The sequence below is a fragment of the Patagioenas fasciata genome, chromosome 20 (assembly GCF_037038585.1).
Source record: "Patagioenas fasciata isolate bPatFas1 chromosome 20, bPatFas1.hap1, whole genome shotgun sequence".
In the NCBI taxonomy this organism is placed as follows: domain Eukaryota; kingdom Metazoa; phylum Chordata; class Aves; order Columbiformes; family Columbidae; genus Patagioenas; species Patagioenas fasciata.
In genome coordinates, this window is record NC_092539.1 from 10,620,677 (window position 1) to 10,640,884 (window position 20,208).

Sequence of the window (20,208 nt, forward strand, 5' to 3'; positions counted from 1 at the left end):
TATGGAGAAGGAAAGGAATCCACTCCGAGCAGAACGGTAACAGACGATGAGGCTCAACTCACTCACTTGGCATTGCTTTCTGCAGCATCCTCCTTCGCCTCCACATCACCCTCACATTTTGTAGACTTGTTCTTTTCATCCATCCAGTCAGAGACATGTTTAAGGGCACATTCTACTGTTGATACCATGTTCTGGACAGCTTCAAGTTCCTCTGGAGATGGATAAATGGTTGAGTGTTTCACCATAACATGGCGGTCATCATTAGCAAAAGATCGGATAGATCTCTGTTGTAAAGTGGGAAACAGGGGGGAAAAAAGAACAACGTTACTGGATTATCAAAGCAAAGCCACTGCCTGAATGGGAATCCCCCTGACACCATTTCTCTCCTAACTTTGGTGCTCCAACCCAGATGGACAACTCAGGTAGTCAAAGAAACTCGTCAGGCAGGGTCTGGTTTTGTCCCCTGTACTTTCGCAGGTTGCAAAAGGCTTTCTGGAGGTCCCTCTTGTGGCTTTTCCACCACATGGACACCAAAAGAGGCTGCAGCTCAGCCATGAAAACCAACAAGCTGAATTTGTTGATTGATCCCACCATCTCTTATCTCATGAAATATCAGTTAGGAAAAACAGCCTAACAGGAACAAATTAGTAACTCCTAAATTAGTAGACATTTGTTTTCTTTTCTAATGAAGAGGGACTGACAAGATCGATTCTTTATCACTGTTTAGGCCAAAAATAATAGCAAAACAGGACACTATTTAAAATACAATATATTGATAACTCTGCTTTGTCAAGTGCTCTTCCTCCCTTTGTGCTCTGTAACAGCTAAAAGTCTCGTCTTAGATATTTTTTCTTTTAATATAAATGTAAAGACACGGCCTGTCAGCAGCACTCAGCTACACAAATGTTACAACACTCTATTTAAAATTTATGGCATTTATTCTCATTTCTATTATCTCAGAAATAACCTTATAGGACTTAAAATTACACAAATATACTTCAGCTGTTCTCCAGATATTTTTCAGGAACTGGGTAGGTTTATTGCCTTTTCGTGAACACATATTTGGAATTTTACCATCGCAACATTTCACACTTGCACAGATTTCAAAATGCAACCTCGTGGGCATTCCCAATTTGCAGCCAATACCAGCCAGATTAGAAGTGACTCCTCATTTAAACACCATACACCAGGTATATGTGACTACACGCATAGAACCACAATCAATCAGCTTTTCACACACATGCACACAAATCCGAATCATCATTTGCTTTTGTGAGGAAGAGGTGGAAGGGGAATATCAGCATTTGGTTGTGCAATCTGCAAGTTCAAGGTCACCCGTGTTTGCTGCAGCTTGCTAATGCCAGTTTTATTAGAAAACCTTATGAGCATCCCCTTCGTTCATATTTAATAATTCATGTAATGCAGGCTCACAAGGCAACTCTCCAGTTTTAAGAGGCTGACAATATATCAAACCTCATTCGTTCTGCTCAAAGCATGCAGCACCATCTGTAATTTACTGCAAGGTCAGAAAACCCCCTTCCTCTGGATTTGTCACACTGGCAGCAGAGAATGTTTTTAATGCAAGCCTAGGAAAGATGACCAGTACCTACCATGGTTTGTCAGTGTTTCAGCTCTCTCTCCCTCCCTTTCTCCTTTTCCCTCCTCCTCGGTGTCTTTGCTAAGCCCTGTTTTGTCTGACAGAACCTCTTCATAAGCCTCTCAGTCCCTTGACAGCTCCAGAGTTCATACAGCCAAGATGCTCCGGGCGTCACTTTCTGTAATTCACCTGCAAAAAGAAAAACAACTTGAAACCTGAAGAAAGGGCATGTTAATGCCAGTAAGTGTTCAATGCAGCACAGTAAGTCAAACCACCAGTTAAAGCAAGCAGGCTTCAGGATGGGGAGGCAGCCACTGAACCATTTATTCCTGAACAACACGCAGATGTCACTGTGGAAAGCAACTTTCGCAACATGCCTACACATATGTAATGACTTTCCCATGCCAGTGAGAGCTTATCTCAGGGTGGTTTGGCAGCCACCAGGAATCTAAGGTTCTGATATGACGAAAGTGGGAAATCCAACATCTCAAACGTGCTCTATAAGAAACCAGGTCAAGAAGTCTCTATTTTTATGTCACATGTGCTTTATGAATCAAACACACTATATTTAATTATCAAAAAGTAATTATCCGTTGAAATCCCCAGCGCAGCCCTCAATCCCGAATGTGTCAGATGCTGCACAAAACCCAGGACTTCAGGTGGCAGTAACTGTAAGTTGTTACTTATAAAGAGACAAGTGCATTGCAAGAAACCGAAGACAAAAGGCTTGTGAGAATGTTCAGCTGAAATCATCCCCACCGTTCTCCTGCCCTCGCACTGCTTTTCCAGCACACAGCCTTCCGCAGATCCTGCGGGAGCAGGATCTTGTACTAACTTAGGAAACAAGCCGCAGCGCTCGCAGCACAAGGAACTGCAAATAGCACTGGTAAAACAGGAGAGGAGCAGAATAACAGGGCAGGTACCGTGAGAGAGGAAAGGAAAAGCTCAGTGCAGAGCATGACACTCCAGTCCTTGCAGAAAGTTCCTGTTTTCCTTTCACTGCATATATTGTTGCATCAGCTTTTCAGGAACGTTTTGAAGCAACTGGAAACCCCGTCAGTAAATTTCTGCAGACTGACACACACACACTCAAATGTTTTCCTTTTTTCCTGTATGTCAATCCTCCTTCTCTAGCAGTATGTTGCACATTGTCTGTCAGAGAATCCTGACATTGTTAGAGATTAAAAGCATGTTTGGCAACAGCAGAGGGATAGACAAGATGACTTGAAAGCCTTGTAGATGCTTAAACCTCGGGGGTGTGACAGGGAATAATTAAAATGCTGCATCCCATTGAGATTTGAACATGCCAGGGGAAAGGCAACAACAAATCCTGCTTCACTATTCTCCTAGTAAAGAAGAAATTAAGAGTGTTTACAGGACCAATCGCTTTGGCAGCAAGTGCCTAATAGTTTGTACCCTCACACCATTGAATTTAGGCTGCAGAAATGGCTAAAACAAAAAGCAGCCAGGCAAGGATACTGTGCAGGGCCTGTGTGCTCCAGCAGCTCAGGACTGCCAGGGAAGAAACCCCAAGAGTGTTAAACGCAGCCATACTAAAAATACTTGGGAAAAGCAAGCTAATGAAAGCCCTGAAGGACCTCACTTCTTATCACAAGGCTATATACCCTACCAAGGTAGACTGACACTACCAAATTGCTTTCCAGAAGCAACCAAGGAAGGGGATGTTCTTTCACACAGCCAGATTCTTTCTTCTCTTAAGAGATCCTGAAAGCCAAGCAGGGACAGCTGGGAGGAGAAATAAGCAAAGATTGCTGCTTGAGCTGCTTTCTGTGAGCTCATCAGAGGCTCTGCCACACTAAGTAGCCTTTGACCATTGCCAGAAGCAACCAGACTCTTCACAAGGTCTCTGTTTTGCTTTTCTATAATAATAATATGCTTTTTAAGTCAGCACATGGCAAGCTAGAGACTTTCATGAGATGTTCAAATTGGTTCTCTTCACACTAAATCCCAGCTATCTTCTTCCCCGTGACTACATTTCACATTTTCAGTCTGCCGTCTCCTCTGGTAACTGTAACTCGGCAGTTCCAGGCAGAGAAGGGCACCGAATGTGCTGCTGACTCCAGCACGTGCCTGGTCTGATGTCTCAGCCCCGGCAGCGCTCCAGGTAACCGCGGGCTGCTGCTTGTCAGCTGCGCAGCTCTGAAAGCAGAGGGACCCGAGAGCCGAGCAGGGCCTGGGGCACCCCCAAACTGCTGGGCAGGCTGCTGTGGGGAGGACGGGTCTGAGCCGCCTCACCACACACCCCACGCTGCAGTTCCAGATGTGCCAAGTGCTTTTTGGTGTTCTTTCAATATCTGAAATGGACTGAAAAGAAATGTTTCACAGCTATGATGGGGGTTAATCTTGTACTGGACCAATGAAGCAAAAACACCAACACCCTCTCAACACTCTGCCTTAAGCAGGTAGTAACCATCTTGTTTTCCAGGCAGGTACAAGTTTCAGTGACAAGCAGAAGTTGTTGGATGAAGGTATTTACAGGCTCAATTCTACCTGCCCTTTTCTCTCAGCAGTGAATGGCTGAGGTGAAGGCATATACAGCTGAATTACAAAGGGATCTTTATTATAAAACTCAGAACACCGGGAAAAAAATCCTGAGAGTTGAGTTAAATGACGCCTTTCAAGTCATTAACACCCTAAGAATATTTCACGGAAATGCGCACAAGAGTGAAAACCTAATATAGTTCAGACTTTGAGAGAAATCTTTCAATAAAAGAACTAAACAGGAGGGAGTTTACTATAAAATTGCAGACACAATATACAGAACAAAGTACATTTGACAGCATGCAGAATTAAATTAAGGAAAACTAAAATCAAATCTGCTCCAACCATATGGACTAAGGCAGCAGAACACAGCTCAGCACCCAACACATCAGAAAGCATTATGTAAAGTGAGCAGCAATCCCATAAATCCAACAGCCTCGTTTTACTACCAGGCTCCAGCAGGATATTTGTCCCTGCATCCTCAGGGAAGGAACAGCTGATGCCCAGACTGAAAAGCACAATATGGAAATGGTTGTGTTACCCAGGAGCTGCCACCCACACTTGCAAGAGAATTTCTAGGAAAAGCTACTAGCACTACCAAGACCTTGGCGACCTTGACAAAGTCACTTTATCTCTCCATCATGTGGCCCTGAAGTGTAAAACAAGACTAAATACTGTCTCCAAACCAGGCCACAGAGGAGCTGAATAGAGTCTGCAATGTGGTTTAAAGTCACTGGGGATTTGACACATTAGAAATGTTATTAAAACACCATGACAGTCTAACAATGTTTCCATTAAACATCCCATCCTTCATAGAGGAAGTTTATGCTTTGGCACCAGGCAAACAAGGGAAAGAATTTCAGAGGAGGCCTTTGTAGTAGGATCCATCCCTGCATCTGCAGTTGCATTCCCAGGAGACAGACATTTAAACAGCCACAAGTAATGAATGCGCTCAGCTACCTTTGAGTGCTTGCAAACAGAAAAGGGAAAAGCAGGAGAAACAAGTACTTGCACTCCACGGGGACTGAAATGTAACATCAGAATCAGGAGCTCTCGTCTTCGAGAAGGGAGACACGGGTACATTTGGCATCCTGGTACCCGCGGCACAGGGTGGTACCTGGCCCGGAGCGGTACCGCTGCGACGGAGAAACCAGGGTCACCAGACTCTCCTTCCAGACCCTCACTTGAGTGAGCTGCTCTTTAGGCTCCTGGTCAGGTGGAGCAGAATACCAGGAAAATGGGGTTTAAATGCTACATCAAGAAGGCACATGCCAACGATATTCAGCTGAAAGCACTAAAAACACCCTCCACCCTCCTAATCTACCCTCACACCAGTATGTGCCCACGAGAACTCCACCCTAAGGTCCTTCCCAGCCTGTGTTAGCAGAGCAGCAAGGACAGCTGAGGTTGCTAATGACAAACCAGGGAGTATCTAACACAGCCCAAGGTGGACTGGACACAGTAAGAGAAAAGAAATGGAATTTATACAGAATGGGAAAGTGCAATTCATTTTTTTTTTTTTTTCACTGTTTAAAAGTCAGAATAAGAGACATGTGACCTTAAACTGGAAGTTTATTTTGACTTCTGCTTTGCATTCAGGAGACAGGTAATTTTTCGTCACTTTGTGCAAAGTGCTGCTGAAAATATGCTGCGTTTTTCTGCAGTATAATTTTATTGCTGGCCTTCTGCCAAGAGTCTTTCTGGCAGCATCTCCCGCAGTTGGAAACTGTGTATCTGGGTCAGAAAAGACAAGCCGCTTTTCAGAACAGCTCAATACAGTTGGCAGAGAGGCCGATATTATAATTGAACTCTTTCAGCAACTCTTTTTATGATGTACCCAGACACCAAACAAAACAAGATCTGCAGTGTTGATTAATGTCAAAATAACTGACAGAGAAATATCAAAATAGTTTTCCCTCATGTTATAAGTATCAACAAAGCGAGGGGAACAGATAAGAAATACAATTCCTGAGGATTCAGTGAGGAGTACGGGGCAGAGAAACAGGCGAAGTGTGACCGACCTTCTGCTGTGCTGGCATTTCCTATTTTAAATCCAAACTCCCTGTACACTGTACAGAGCTGCTTTCTTCATATGAGCAGAAACCCTTGTCACTCACAACCACACATTCTGTAAAGAAGTGCAATTGTAACACTGGGATGCGTATTTAATAAGACTCAGAATGTTTCCAACAATATGCTCAGCATTCAGTTTCACCTGGAGACTCTATATTCAGAGAGTTTTGTTATGTTCCCAGTAACGCAATTCCTGGCAAAGCTGCATCTGGGTTACCCTCTAGAAGCCTGGAATATTCCAGCCAAATGAATAATTACAACACAACACTACAGTTAAAAGCTGGAAAGGTGCTTCCTCTGGCAAATTCTTACACTTCATACAACAAATACTTGAGCCTAGAATTACTGCTGCCTCTTCGGTCCTCACAACAATTTGAGAAAAGGCTCCTGTGCTCAGGAATATCTGACTGATTTATTAAGGTAAAAGGGAAGGCGGATATACAGGATTTATATACCTCATGTTTTTAGCTCCTGAAAGAGGGTGAAGAAGAGATGGTCTAAGGGGAAATCATCACCAGCCTGACAGGAAGGTTAAAGAAAGAACACGGAGGCACAAGGTGAGCACATACACCATCCTTTGAAGAAGAAAACGCTGTATTTTAGATAGAACCACACGATCCAACCGCAGGAAGAAATACACATTAGTAGAAATAACTGCAGATATCAAAGTATTATGTATAACAAAGAGAAATCGTTTTGGAAGGAATAGAAATCCTTCTCCTTTAGGATTTAAGCTTCTGCTCAGTACTGAGGACGGAAGGTACAGCACCACCCTCTTCAGAGCAGCGCCCAGCGACAATCCTCAAGGTATTTTTTATATGTATCTCCAGATTTTTATATGGTCTCATATTCCCTGGCACCTCCGCAACACTCAGCACACCAGTCCCAGCCAGTGCTACAGAGGCTAATTAAATCACTCTGAAAATCCCTTCACGTCTTGGTATGGGTGTCAAGGTACAAGACTGAGTAGAGACAAAGTTTAATGTATTTCCTGCTCAACCAGTCAGATCCAAAACAGAATTGCCTGTACAACTGAGCACTGCAGAAGACAAAACATCTTAGAAGAAGAACTTCTTGGCAGGTATCTTAAACAAAAAAAAAGAAGAAAACAAACCCATAGAAAAACCCATAGATTAGATAATACATAAATGATTAATAGCAAAGTATTCATTCAAGACAAGACAGAAGCCACCACTGGATTCTCAGTGTCTGTGGAACATTAAAATGATTTCTGACTCGCAACATCCTACCATAGGCATTCCTGCTCTTCTGGCTACACCGGACAATAGAAACCTGAAGCTGCTTGGCAGTGCGCACCCACCTGTGAAGCAGTCATCGCCTGACATCTACACTCACAATCTTGTGAAATGCATAACACAAACTACATTCATTTACAGATGAAGAATTAACTAAATTAATGAAAAGTATTACATTACACTGAAATGACACTCACCATCTGCAATGTTATTTTTCCAGAGACAAAGCTGGTTTAAGCAAAATTCTGGACCTATGCCTGAAACTACATCACAGAACCCCAGTTGTACCTCCTCAAGCACAGGGTGCAGTTTAGTGCTGCGCTGAGCTCACCCTCCCAGCCCCGTCCTGCACTTGCATCCCAACGCTAAAGCTTCACGGACTCCTTGATCTTCCCATGCCCACATCACTCCTGTCTCATTCCCTACCTGCGAGGTTTGCTTTGCCCCGGGACCATGGCGGGAAGCAGCCACAACGTTTAAGCGCTGAAGAACGGGGACGTTCCTTCTCCAGCACCCTCCAGCTCAGCTGAAATAGCTGCAGTGCCCCAGTTTCTTCCCTGCTATGATTCACATCCCACAGGCTCAGGTTGACCTGAGCCACAGCCGACCGACTGCACTTGACACATGCAACCTCACAGGGAAAGGCCACCAAGGTGTCCCTCTTCCACCAGGAAAATGGGTCTTCTACAGAACTGTGCGGCCACGGGCGCATCATGGAAATGATCAACAGCACGTGCCCAGCCTGCAAACTGGAAACCGCGGCACTGCCGCCCTGCGCTGGGCACGAGAGAGGGAAACAAGCTGGCTACAGTGAAACGAGACCTGCACCTCTCGGTGGTTTGCATTTCTCATCAGCCGCACGAGGACACAGCAAAACACGTTTGCTCTGCTACCTGTTCCCTCTTCCGTGTTTCAAGCTAATACATTTCTTGGCAATTTTTAAGATGAAAGAGAAAAGCAACGTGGATCCTAAACCTCTGTGTTATAATTAGTAATCCTTTCTTACAAGTAATACCATGTAAACACTGTATGCGAGATTCACATTTTTCTAATGTTTACATAAAGTTTCCAAATATTAATAATTTTTAAGAATAAATGCTATCCTTGCATCTAGAATTCCAGCAACCCTTAAAGGTGAAATTCAAGCAACAGTTTCACCCCTGATGTCAGTATGTAAAGAAGCTGGCGGTTTCAATATTGCAAATGCACCCTGGCTGCTGTGCACATCTGCCTTCAGCCAGTTTAAACATTCATGACTCTCCACTCCAATGCATTTTCCAGTAGGGCAGTCCTGCTGCCTCAGTGACTTTTTAATTAAAGAGAGAAGACTTAAAAGGATGTGGAAGAGAAGACCACGAGACTTCGCAAGTATTGTGCAAAGAGCTGTTGTGCGCTGTGCCCGTAACACATCCTCCATCAGGCTTTTATATTAGTTCCACTACAACTACTGAACAAATTCAGGTTAATTTTTTGCTTCCTGTATAACTGGCTACTTTGTCAAAGAACATCTTGTCAAAGGTTCTAGGTTACTAAAAGCTTCTTTAGGGGTTTTTTCTTGCCATCTCTCACCCCCCAGCCCTGTTATTTTCAGTTAATTTCTCTATTCTCCTCCTTTGTCTTAGATTACTATTTCCAGGGAAGCGCCAAGCTCAGTGTCACAACATGGAATGCCATGGAAGCGTCTGAAGCAAAATCTGTAACTACGACCTTAGGCTGCTTTGGAAAGAAAAGCCGCCCCTTTGGGAACCCTCTTCGCCCACAACCCGCCACCCGAGCGGCTCCGCTGGCGTCACCGCAGCCCCTGCACGACCCCGCCTGCCCATCCATTAGTGAGCCGCTCCCACCACTGACTTGAAATTGATTTTATAAGTCATTCACACAAAAAAGAGGTTTTTAGTAGAATTGTTTCTAAAAAGCACACGTTTCAAAAAAACGTTATTCAACGCCAATGCATCAGTGTTATTAATGGAAGCACCTGGAGTCAGACGAATAGCAGAAATACTGGAATACTATGTGTCAGCAGAAGCTACCGAATATGATTCAGAATATAGTGCAAGAGCCCCTGCAACAGAAACAGGGATCCCCTAAGGAAGGGTGTGCTGGCTGCTGTCAATTTTCAGCCTCGGAATGCAAGTATTTACTTCAAATGCATGATAACCTAATGTCGGTTATAACTTGAGGTCTCTAATGTCCAACTGACATTAGAGACCTCAAGTTCTGTCTTGAACAAGATTTTGCAGCAGAAAGTCCTAGCTTCACTGACTTTTTTTTTCTTCCTGTTAAACATTTTTGGGGATTTACAAAACTAATATAAAAAAAACCTATTTCCCTGGAAAACTGTAGGCGTCTAAAAATATTTTAAATTGGCTTAATCCAGCATCTTCTTGCTTCAGCAGATCTGCCCTGCATCCGTGTGCTGTCACATCTGCCAGCTCCAGTTGCAAAACTCATCTGTTATTCTTCTCTCCAGTTCGTACAGCGCAGTGTGTAAGAGAAGAAATGGCAGCTGCAGCAGCGACCATGGCGCTGGCCTTGCTCAGACCACAAGGTAAATTGCAAAATTCATTTCTCAGTGCAAGTTGCATCTGTCAGTCTCATCCTTGGAAATCTGGGGGAGGGAAAGAAGCTATCATTGATCATCTGCCAACCCCACCTGGACGTCATTTTTAAGAACATGGATACAACTTTATTGGTTTAGCCTCTTTTCTTTAAATTTCATATAGGACTATGAATTAGCTTAATCTCTCTTCATAGATAACGATGCCATCTCCACTGGATTCTCAACAGCGTGAGACACCTTCAGTTCTCTGGTTAACAGAGGCGTCCTCAGTCCTTGCCACTGTTTTCTTTAGATCAGGTAATCCACATCATACCTTGTTCCCCCATCAGCATTAAGCACCAAAACAGCAAAATACAAACAAGGCTGTGACCAACACCAGCGTCTGGGGACAACGCACCGGCCACAGCCACAGGAACCCGCTCCGGAGCGAGCTGGAGGCCGACACCGAGGCTCCCGGCAGGACGGCAAAACCAGCGCGGGACGGCAAGCGGCTGCAAACCCGGTTTCCTCCGAGGGAAACAAACAGACGGTGCAATCAATAGCAGCATTCAAAATGCTCTCAGCTTTGCTGGGAGATCGATTTACAACAACAAAAATCTCACTTTCTCCCCAAAGCTCACTTCATACACTACAGTTGCTAAAAGTAACACTTGAAATTACTACCAGGGGAAAGACTAGAGAAAAACAATCAACCTTAGTTTATTTGGGGCCATTAACTTGTGTTTTGTGTCTAGCCACTTCAGTTCCCCGATAACAGGAAATCTGCTGCTCCTGAAAGCAACATCGATGGCATTTATTTTATTTTATTTTTCAAAAGGTGCTCTTGGAAAACCACAAAGTGCCAGGGTGGGAGCAGGGTCAAAGCCAGAAATAAAACCAGCTGCTATTCAAATGGATGGTATTCTCCTCAACCGGACAGTGGGATGTATCAAACCTTTCATCCTTCAGTGGGAAGTTATGAGGAAGCTGGATTAGAGTCTGGACATTTCTGTTCTTTGCTTAGCCACCTGTGTAAATCTGTGTCCATATCACACCACCATCATTACGAACAAGAACACCTAATTCTGCTCTTGTCGGCACAAAAATCCTGCTTGTTTTTTACAGTCTAAAACTATACTTTTAGAGGTAAAAGTATGTCAGATTATAATGCCATCAACCAAGCTTAATCCACAGTTCAAACAAAATCCAACTCTAAAACTGAAACTTTTGTGTTCATGAGAAAAATGCTTTTAAAGAAAAGTACATAAATGTGTTGCTTTGTTCACTGAAAGAGCATTTGCTTCTGTTGTTTTCTGAGTTCTATTTGCTCTGCATAGCTCGTCTATCGTGAAGACAAAGTCTCTGTATTCGGCATTCTCCGTGATATTTGGAAACTCCTACGCTTACTGCAACAGAGCAGGCAGGGGCCACCGAGAACCATTTCAATACGTTAGTTCATCACTAACGAACTACAGAAATATGTTAAAGAAAACAACAACAACAAGGTGAAAGAATATTCTTCCAAAGGCTTTTTGCTTGTTCTGAGAGAAACAGAAAGGATGCCGTCACAGCCAGCTGACACTTCTACTCTTGGCATTTCGCTCTGAAACATTTACAGCTCCTACACTGCAGGACCAGGAAGACGACACCCGAACCACCAGTGCAGACCCTGGACACAAGAAGACGTTGTCCCCGAAATTCAGTGGGCAAATACTACCAGGCACTTTCACGCTTCACCGAGACAAAATCCACAAGTTAAATTTAGAATGATGATTTCTGCAGGCACTCAGATGTTTCTGCTCTAAATTTTCTAGAAATTGCAAATTAAAACTTGGCAGGCTTTAAACTGACCCAGCATGTGTCCTCTCTAATCCAAATCATATTCTGTCCTATTACTCTGCAAAACTGTTAGGAAAAGAAATCATGCCTTTCAACACATGGTTTCAGACAAGTGACAGAGACATTCCATTTATCCCTGTGCTAAGAACAGAACTTAAGTAGTCTTTTTTTATCTTGGAACATACCCATGAAAATTAAAAGCTGATAGAGGAATCAAAGTTATCTCCATTGGAGAATAAGCATAGTTTGCTGAATAGAACCACTCACACAACTGTATTAGTTCAACGTGCTTGTGGTAAGTTTTTTCCATTTACTATGGGGAGAATATATCGCATTTCTAGGTGCTCTGATCTCATTCTTAAATACTATAACCAGACACCCAGCAAAGTGGGCAGGTGTCACCCGGCTGTTTTGTGGAAGACACCGCCAGCCCCTGCGAGTTCATCAGCGTTGTCTCTGCAGCCACTCGAGATTGAGGCTTTTTGCAACACCATGAACAATAAATTGAATGAAACAGCTCAGAGTTTACAAACCAAAGAGATCTGGGAAACTACTTCTCCATCTACTGGTAACCAGACAGTACTACCCACTGTTCCCTTGCTAACCTGTGGGACACTGCAATCTCCGGGCTGGACGTAACAGCAGAGACTAAAAACCATTACTCGGTCTCTTCCATCTCGATTGCAGCACCAAGCTCCAACTGCTTTCATTAGCAAAAAAACCCACTCACAGCTCAGCTACACACAGAAGAATTTCACACCCCTTCTGTTGTGCTGTCTGCAGTCAGAAGAGACCCCACTGCCCAGCAACTTTGGTGACTTACCCAGTGCCACAGTAAATCAGTGGTAGGACTCAGAAAAGCAGTTAGTTTGTCATTTCCTGTACACACCAAGCACAGACTCGACCCCCTTTCTAGCTTTCCAGCCTTCCCTTAGGCTTCTTCACTTTGATTGGAACAGACGCTGCATCGCTTTTGCCATTCAGTCTCTCGCTCGCAGGACCAGAGCCATCCTTCACAGGCCAGCCTGGCAAGCTCCACAGTACATGCTTGACAACAATTACCTGTAGATTCATGAGATTCAAATTAGCAATTCAATATCTGAATGTGGTGTGATTAAACTCAAGAATCTAATTCAGAATGTGTCCTATTTTCAGGCATCAGATTTTTTGAGCACTCCACTCTTTTGAAAGGAAAACTGATGTGGACTTGGGAACCTTACGTGTCTTTTTCAAAAGAGGACAATGGAGTCCCTCTTTTGTTAGGCAGCAGGACACAAACTGTCTGTTCTCAGGAAGAACAGGAGCCAGAAAAATCAGAACATTTCAGGACACCAGCCATTCTGGGACAAGGGATCTGAGCCATTCTGCACAAGAGGAAGTTCTGCGGCCCCATTTTCGGAGCAGGCCACTCCTCAGCACTGAGCTTCTCACTCTGGACAAATTTTAGCCTACTGTTTGGTTTTAAAGAAAAAAACAAAGGCAATTGTCTTTGCCACTTGACATTTTTAAAGCTCTACATGGCAGAGGAGCAGGTTATGGAAGATAAGGGAGTTCACTCCTCTCTCTCTCTTAAAACAACAACAAATCAACCAGTCAAAAGAAAACAGCCTTCACACCAGATACTGTGTAGTCATCCTGAACACCCAAAACGCACCGAAACAGATGGAGGGGCAGAAAGCATCTGCCTTAGAAATCAGAAAGAAACAGGCAACTCCGGGGTGACCAGCAGTGCGTGTGTCACCGCTCCCCTGCCGGTACCCAGCCACAGCTCACACAAACCTCCTTCATCTTCATCAAACAAACCTCCTCCATCTCCACACCAAGCTCCAGCCGCCAACAGCAGCTCACTCAGCAGGGGCACCGAGCAGACCGCAGCGTGTGCTTCCATACGGCAACCCCGGCTCTGCCAAACTGCCACTTTTCCTCCCCATTGATTATACTGGTTTTCTCCTTCTAAACCCCTCTTTTGTTAGGCTCCTAGGGAACCAACAAAAGAGAAGCAAACGCACACGTAACAAACACGTACTGCATCCCTTGGCCTACACACATCCTGGATATTTAGATCTCCAGACAAGCAATTCTGTCTCCTGAACAGCAGATAAACAAGAGAGAGAGGCCTAAAAGCTACCCAGCACTTCTCAGCTCTCAACCAACATTCAATCTATGTATTGTGCATGAGACTTGCTACTGTACTGGGTGAGGGGAAAGAGAACTCCTTGAGACAAGGTGCACCTGCTAAAACTGGCAGTAAAACCAGTCGACTACTGCAAATCAGTCGTGGCCAGTGCAAATAGAAAGCAAGTCTTTGTTCTGCCACAAGAGAACCGCCTCACTGCAAGTACCACATACAGATCAAACATTTAAAAGCAAAAGAAAATAAGTTAGCTAAGCGATTTAAGTTAAAATAAAGATTACAGATAGCAGCGTGAAGGAAAACAATAAACGTACCACCGAGTCCCAAGCCCAGCCAAGCTCTCCTCGAACAGTTCTTGCTCTGGAGGAGAACTGCAAGGAGACAGCCCGAGCCAACAGTTTCTACAGCAACTGCAGAAGCACCAGTACAAGGATATTCAAGCCCTGCAGTAACTGCAGAAGCATCAGTAAATGGATACTCCAAATGCTGAAGGAATATTTGACAGTTTCAGCTGGATTCTCTTACCTCACTGGGCAACTCATTGATCCCAATCAGCTCAGCTCAACTCTATATTTGCCTGTTTCTCTGCAAACTCTTCTGAATCCCCTTTACCCTTAATACTATTTCAGTATATTGTTCCACTCCAGAATTTCACGGGACTCGACACAGCCATCACGGAAAGCTCTGCAGACGTGGTGCTGGAAGGATGACCAACATCATCCTGGACGGGAGAGATCGACCACGTCTCCGCACGGTGCTGCTGCAACTCCTCACCCGGGTGGAATGCTGTTATGACAATGACACTACACTTATATTGCAGTACTAAAAGCACACTTGGAAGCATCTCAACAGGAACCAAAACAGAGGTATGTTACTATCCAACTGCATAGAGAAAACAGATCCATTTGTAACACACGGTTATTTTAACACTAATCCAGAATCCATAATAAGGAACAGAAAATACTGCACCTAGGCACTTGCTAAGTTTTTCAACCAAGAACTGTAATTTATTAAAGAATGTTCAAGGCAGGCCATTTCTCATTTCTCTTTCAAGAGTCTGCTTTAATGTCACAGTGCCTCAGCAGCTGTGGCTTTACCAGCAGTTCCATATGAGCGTTCTTTGCAGGAGATTGCTCCTAACTCTGCAGCCTTGCTTTGTTTCACACAAACTTGGCGTGAAGCTCAGGCTCCTGACCCACAGCAAGAAGTTAAACAACATCGCTCGTTTGTTTTTAAAAGGGTGAGGAACTCTCCAGTTGCAGGTTCTTCAGTGTTTGGGATGGAGGGGAACAATATATAGAGTCACAATTCAGGAATATCTGGTATTCAACCCCTGCCCACAAAGAACACGGTTTAATCAGAGAACTGCCAAAGATTTACTTTGTAAACTGCTCTTATTATTGGTTTATTACATGAGGCCACATCCACAAAAATAGATTTTTGGTCAAGAGTTCATTACTTATATAATGCTGACTCCCAACTACCTGCTTTAAACAATATCCTTTATCTCATGGGCCAACAAAAGGAAAATGACTGATTTCCCCCAAAAGATAAAGCAGACTGCATGGAAATAATAAGCTTGCAAGACAATCTTGTTCCCACACTAATGTTAGTAAAAAAGAAACACAAAGACAAAAACATTTTGCTTTTCTTTCTGTGCCTTTTCTCATGATTGATTCAAATAGTACCATCACTATTTACATGGTGACAGCTGTTTTTTCTAAAATGTGAAGTACTGTGAAATCTGGAGTGGAAAAGTATCTTACAAGTTGTTAAAGCATAAGCATGCAAAGAAGACTTCTAGATCAAATTTACTCCTCAGCGGGCTAGTTTTGAAGGAATAAAGAGTACAGTTCCAGCCAACCATCTCTTAGTACAAAGTAATAAATATATGTACATATATATATATATATAAAAAACAGCAATTACAAACTGTGTCAGGTTTCACCTATCTTACTAAGATTGAAAATCCAACCAAATTCTTTTAATTGTCAAAAATATCCCGGTTCCAGGAGGTTCTCGTTTGCCTCCAAGGTGGGAGTCATGATTCTTTTCTCTCACACAAATTTAGCCAACTGTGTTCTCTCTTCAGCCTCCTGGCCATCTGTAGAGATGAGGAGGTGTGTGCAGATGTGGGCTCCGCCAGAACGAGCTTCTTCTCTGAGCTCATATTATTGGCAGCCACCAATTCCACCCTCACCCACCAGAAGCAAAGAAGTTCTCAGCCTGGTCTCCCCCTCCCCTTCCCAGGATTTGCCTTTCCTGGAACACTTGCCACCCTATCTACCACAGCACATTTATTACTGGGTTTAAAATAACAATTTTATAAGAGAGAACAACATTTCAGGTCATTATAGAGGAACGTCAGACATGGAATGATTACTTTAAAGAAACAAATAATGTTTTTATATGATTAAAGACTTGGACGGCATGGCTGAGTAACCAAAGAAGCCCTAATCTATTTGTTGCGTCAAATTATCAAGACATCAAATCAAGAGATCATGAAGCATTGGGACATCGAACAGCTGCTTACTAAACACTTCTAGCTCTCTGAGAAGATGACAATCACTAAGAATCTATGCCATGGGAAGGCATTCTTCAAAGCAGAGGTGGGGAGAAATCATTTCTTGGGCATTTATTTTTCCTCTCATCTTCTGCAGAGTTAAACCAGCTGGGAGAGTAAAGGGAAAGACATTAGGATTGGAAGTGGAGTAGAATTCCAAATGTTCTAAGTGTCTGTACCATCTGCATTTACAAAATAGCTCCAGCAGGTATCGGAGATGACATCTTGAGATCTCATTTCTGAGTCCAGCAATAGCAAAAGTCTTCACGAGGGAAATAAGATGAGCCCAAGCTCCTTCACTGCAGTTTGAGTGCAGCTGCCAGCTCCAATAGGTTCTCAGGTAGGATTTCAGTCTGGTTTACTTAAGGAAAAAACAATCTCCAGTTCTTACTGCATTTATTGTTCAGGAAAGGAAATGCAGAAGCCAAGAACTGAGACCATACAGATTTTTCCCTCTCTTTATTTCAGGGTGAGGAGTTACGTAACTAACATTAATCTGAAGTATTGCTAATCCACATTGACAGAAGACCCACCTAGGGACAATTTCTATGTCTCTACATAAAAAATAATTAAAAAAAAATTAGCTAGTCAGGTTCCTAAACTCCACCTCCATAGTAAAGTACAATTCAACCTGAAATCTCTCTTACTAATCTACTCTCAAGTTGGTCAGGCTTGGCTCTGGGGTGCAGAACTACCACAATATATTGTATGATGGGGTTAAACACTTGCCAGATTTCTATGGGTGCCTTCCAATCCTCCATTTTCTCTACAAGCACTTTATAGTCTTCCATACCATGCTTTACAGATTCCTTGCAAGCCCTTCCTTTCAGCTGCCTCCCCCGAGCTCCACGTTCCCTGCTCACCACAGCACAGCCCCAGTTCTCCAGGGCTGTGCGTGTTCTCCAGCACCTCACTCCCTGAACACACACACACACACACACACACACACACACACACACACTGCACTGCAGCTCCCCTTCTATTCCAGAGGCTTTTCCGTTCCAGCAAATATTCCAAATTTGCTATATTATACATGCAGAAATCAAGAAAAGTAGGTAAGGAAAAAAGTACTAACCCCACAGAGGGTCAGAGAGCAAACTACAGCACCCCACAAGCACAGAAAAAGAGCAAGTTCCCATATACAAAGAGCTGCCTCTGCAGCCCAGAAGCATCAAACCACAGCAATGGATGACTGACTTCTCTTCCTGTCTTCATGCTGGGGAATCCATGTCTGGGAACATCACCACAGAGCCAGCCACCAAGCCAGGCTTGGGCCCGACAATTAACACCACAGAAAGGGCTGGTATTCAAATGCAACTCCAAAATTGATTAAATGTTAACACACATTAGTCAGCATTTTCAGATCCACTGATAACATGTTATTTGTTTCTATGGTTAGCAAAAACATCCACAACGCAACCCCATTCATCTTATCTCCATAAGGTTACACCGGGTGACCTCTTCTGCTCACACTACACAGGGACAGAGCCACAGCACCTCCAGAGCACCGAGGGCTCAAATGCCTTTTTTCTTTTTAATACAAGCTTTTTTTTAAAAAAAAGCTGACAGTCTTGTAGGCTTACACCCAGTTTCCAGGTGATATGTTTAGTACAGCCATTCAATGACTTGCTAAGCAGGCTGTAAAAAGACCATTCAAGTTAAATACCTTCATTATTGCGGTATATACCAGCTAGCATTTTTAAGAGGTCACCTATTTCAACAATGGCAACTAAATTGAGTGGGGTGCAGCATGCTGGCTTTTTTCCTTGATGAATTTAAATAGCAAATATGAGGACATTCAGGAGAGATACCACAGGGTTACTTACTCTTGAGGACCCTGCTCCCAAGGCTCACGTCTCCTCAGCCTCCACAGCGACTGATTTGCCAAAGCTCATTTCTACAAACACGCAGCACTTGTTCCCAAACCAGCTCCACGGCCGCTGTGTCTGAGTTTCACCCCCCGAGCCCGTCCCGGCTCTGCGCTGAACCGGGAACACACGGGGATCTTGTTTAGGGTCAGAATCAGCTCAGTTGAGGCTGCCTGGGTGAACCGTTTCCACTCGTCACATCACACCTGCGCCCCAGAATACTGAAGACAGTCAAGGCCCAATGTTCATAAGCCTGTACTGACTCTCAAGCTTGTGGTATTACAAGTCAAACCAGAAATGTGTTTAGTGTCTCCCCTCCCAAGAATTAGAGGAAATGGAGAAATCAAAGCCCCTAAAACCAGCTTGTCCTTGTCTGCTCCTGCTATAGTGAAAATACTAAGAGGCAACACCAGTTTCTCCCCATTGAGTTCATTTTACTGTCAAGCCAAATGCCAAGTTCTGCTTCCATCAGTGTTTCACTTCTTCAGCATTAACTACATCAAAGTTTAAGGTCTAAAATCTTACTTATGTTTTCTAAGATTTCTTCGAGTTCTGACATCTTGTGAGTGTTCTTCCCAACCAGATACTCAAACATTCCATTTTTCAATAAAGCCAATTAAAAGTAAATCCACAACAAGAACAAGAAGCAGCAAAACACAATTTACTGTGATGCCAGACACACCCCAATTTTATTTTAAGCATACAATTAAGAGTAATCTAATTCCCCTATGTAGACATGACATGAAAGAGAAACACTACTGTAAGAAGAGCTTAATACTATTGGTGCACAAACCTTATGACTGATAAATTAGAGACTAGTAAAACAGCATATAATTTACATTTTGTTATGTCAATCACAAGTAGCATCTTGAGGCTCCTAAATAGTACACCAAACCACAACCTAAGAGAACTCATTTAAATCAAGCCATACGGCAGGATCACTTACGTTTTCACAATCCAAGAGATCCCCTACAATGACTTAGCAACCGGATTTCATAAGATTATTCCTCTTCAACATCCATTTACATCTTTTATTTACCAGCATGTTATGAAAATATTTGACTACAAAAGAATGATAACATTTTGCATAGCTACAGAGAAACCAGTGAAGTAAAACAAGGGCATGGGTTTAATAATCCACGGCCTTTACTGCTTGAGAAGCCAACCTGCAAATATGAAAATCCACACACCGGATTAGCCCCAGAGTTCCTGGGTTTAACCAGCAGGACAGAGCAGCCAGTACCATGGTCTATGTACCTTTCAGTAACAGCACAAGTGAGGTACTCTGTATTTTTCCTTATGTTTCTCATATAACCAGCACCTTGCCTATATTCCTATACCACAGGGGAAATTAATGAAATTAATTAATGCACTGCAAAGCCATCTGAAGTACAGGGCAACAGACCAACATGGAGTGGCACCCAAGAATTCTCAGTCCTCTTCCCTTCCATCACATTTAGAGGACCAGAAACATAAAGTAACTCAGCTACAAAGGGAAGTCCAGAAATCCAAAGTGTGAGAAGCTCATGTTAACTCATTCGTAAGAATTCCTATGCGTGCTTTTTGTTAAAGGGACACAAATTAAGGTTTTCGAAGAAGTTACAGAGCAGCACTGTCCCGCTGTGAGCTGACAGTGTATGCGCCGCTATCTGTACTGCCATCGGCGCTCGTCAAAGACTCGCATGTAAGGAGGAAAAACTACACAAGTGCCAAGAAATGCAGAAGTACAACTGAAATAATATTGTCTCTGGTCTTGTAGCTTGTATTAATCATCACTTTCATTAAAAAAAATACAAGCAAATATATTCAGGTAGAGCAGGTTAGGTTTTGACTTCCT

General features: G+C 43.3%; 1 protein-coding gene across 6 annotated transcripts in view; it reads right to left on the reverse strand.

Moving 5' to 3' along the window:
• The window catches only part of STRBP (spermatid perinuclear RNA binding protein), a 59,138-nt gene that overhangs the window by 35,652 nt on the left and 3,278 nt on the right, over nucleotides 1–20,208 (reverse strand). For 5 of the 6 annotated variants that reach the window (XM_065854029.2, XM_071817385.1, XM_065854028.2 and 2 more), the window contains exons 2-3: nucleotides 1,611–1,786; nucleotides 67–284 (exon numbers count right to left, since the gene is read on the reverse strand). In XM_065854029.2, the coding sequence (XP_065710101.1) occupies nucleotides 67–284; nucleotides 1,611–1,613 (221 nt within the window). In that variant the 5' untranslated portion in view covers nucleotides 1,614–1,786. Of the gene's footprint in view, nucleotides 1–66; nucleotides 285–1,610; nucleotides 1,787–12,629; nucleotides 12,869–20,208 lie in introns of all 6 variants that reach the window. The other variant, XM_071817383.1, reaches the window with a different exon arrangement.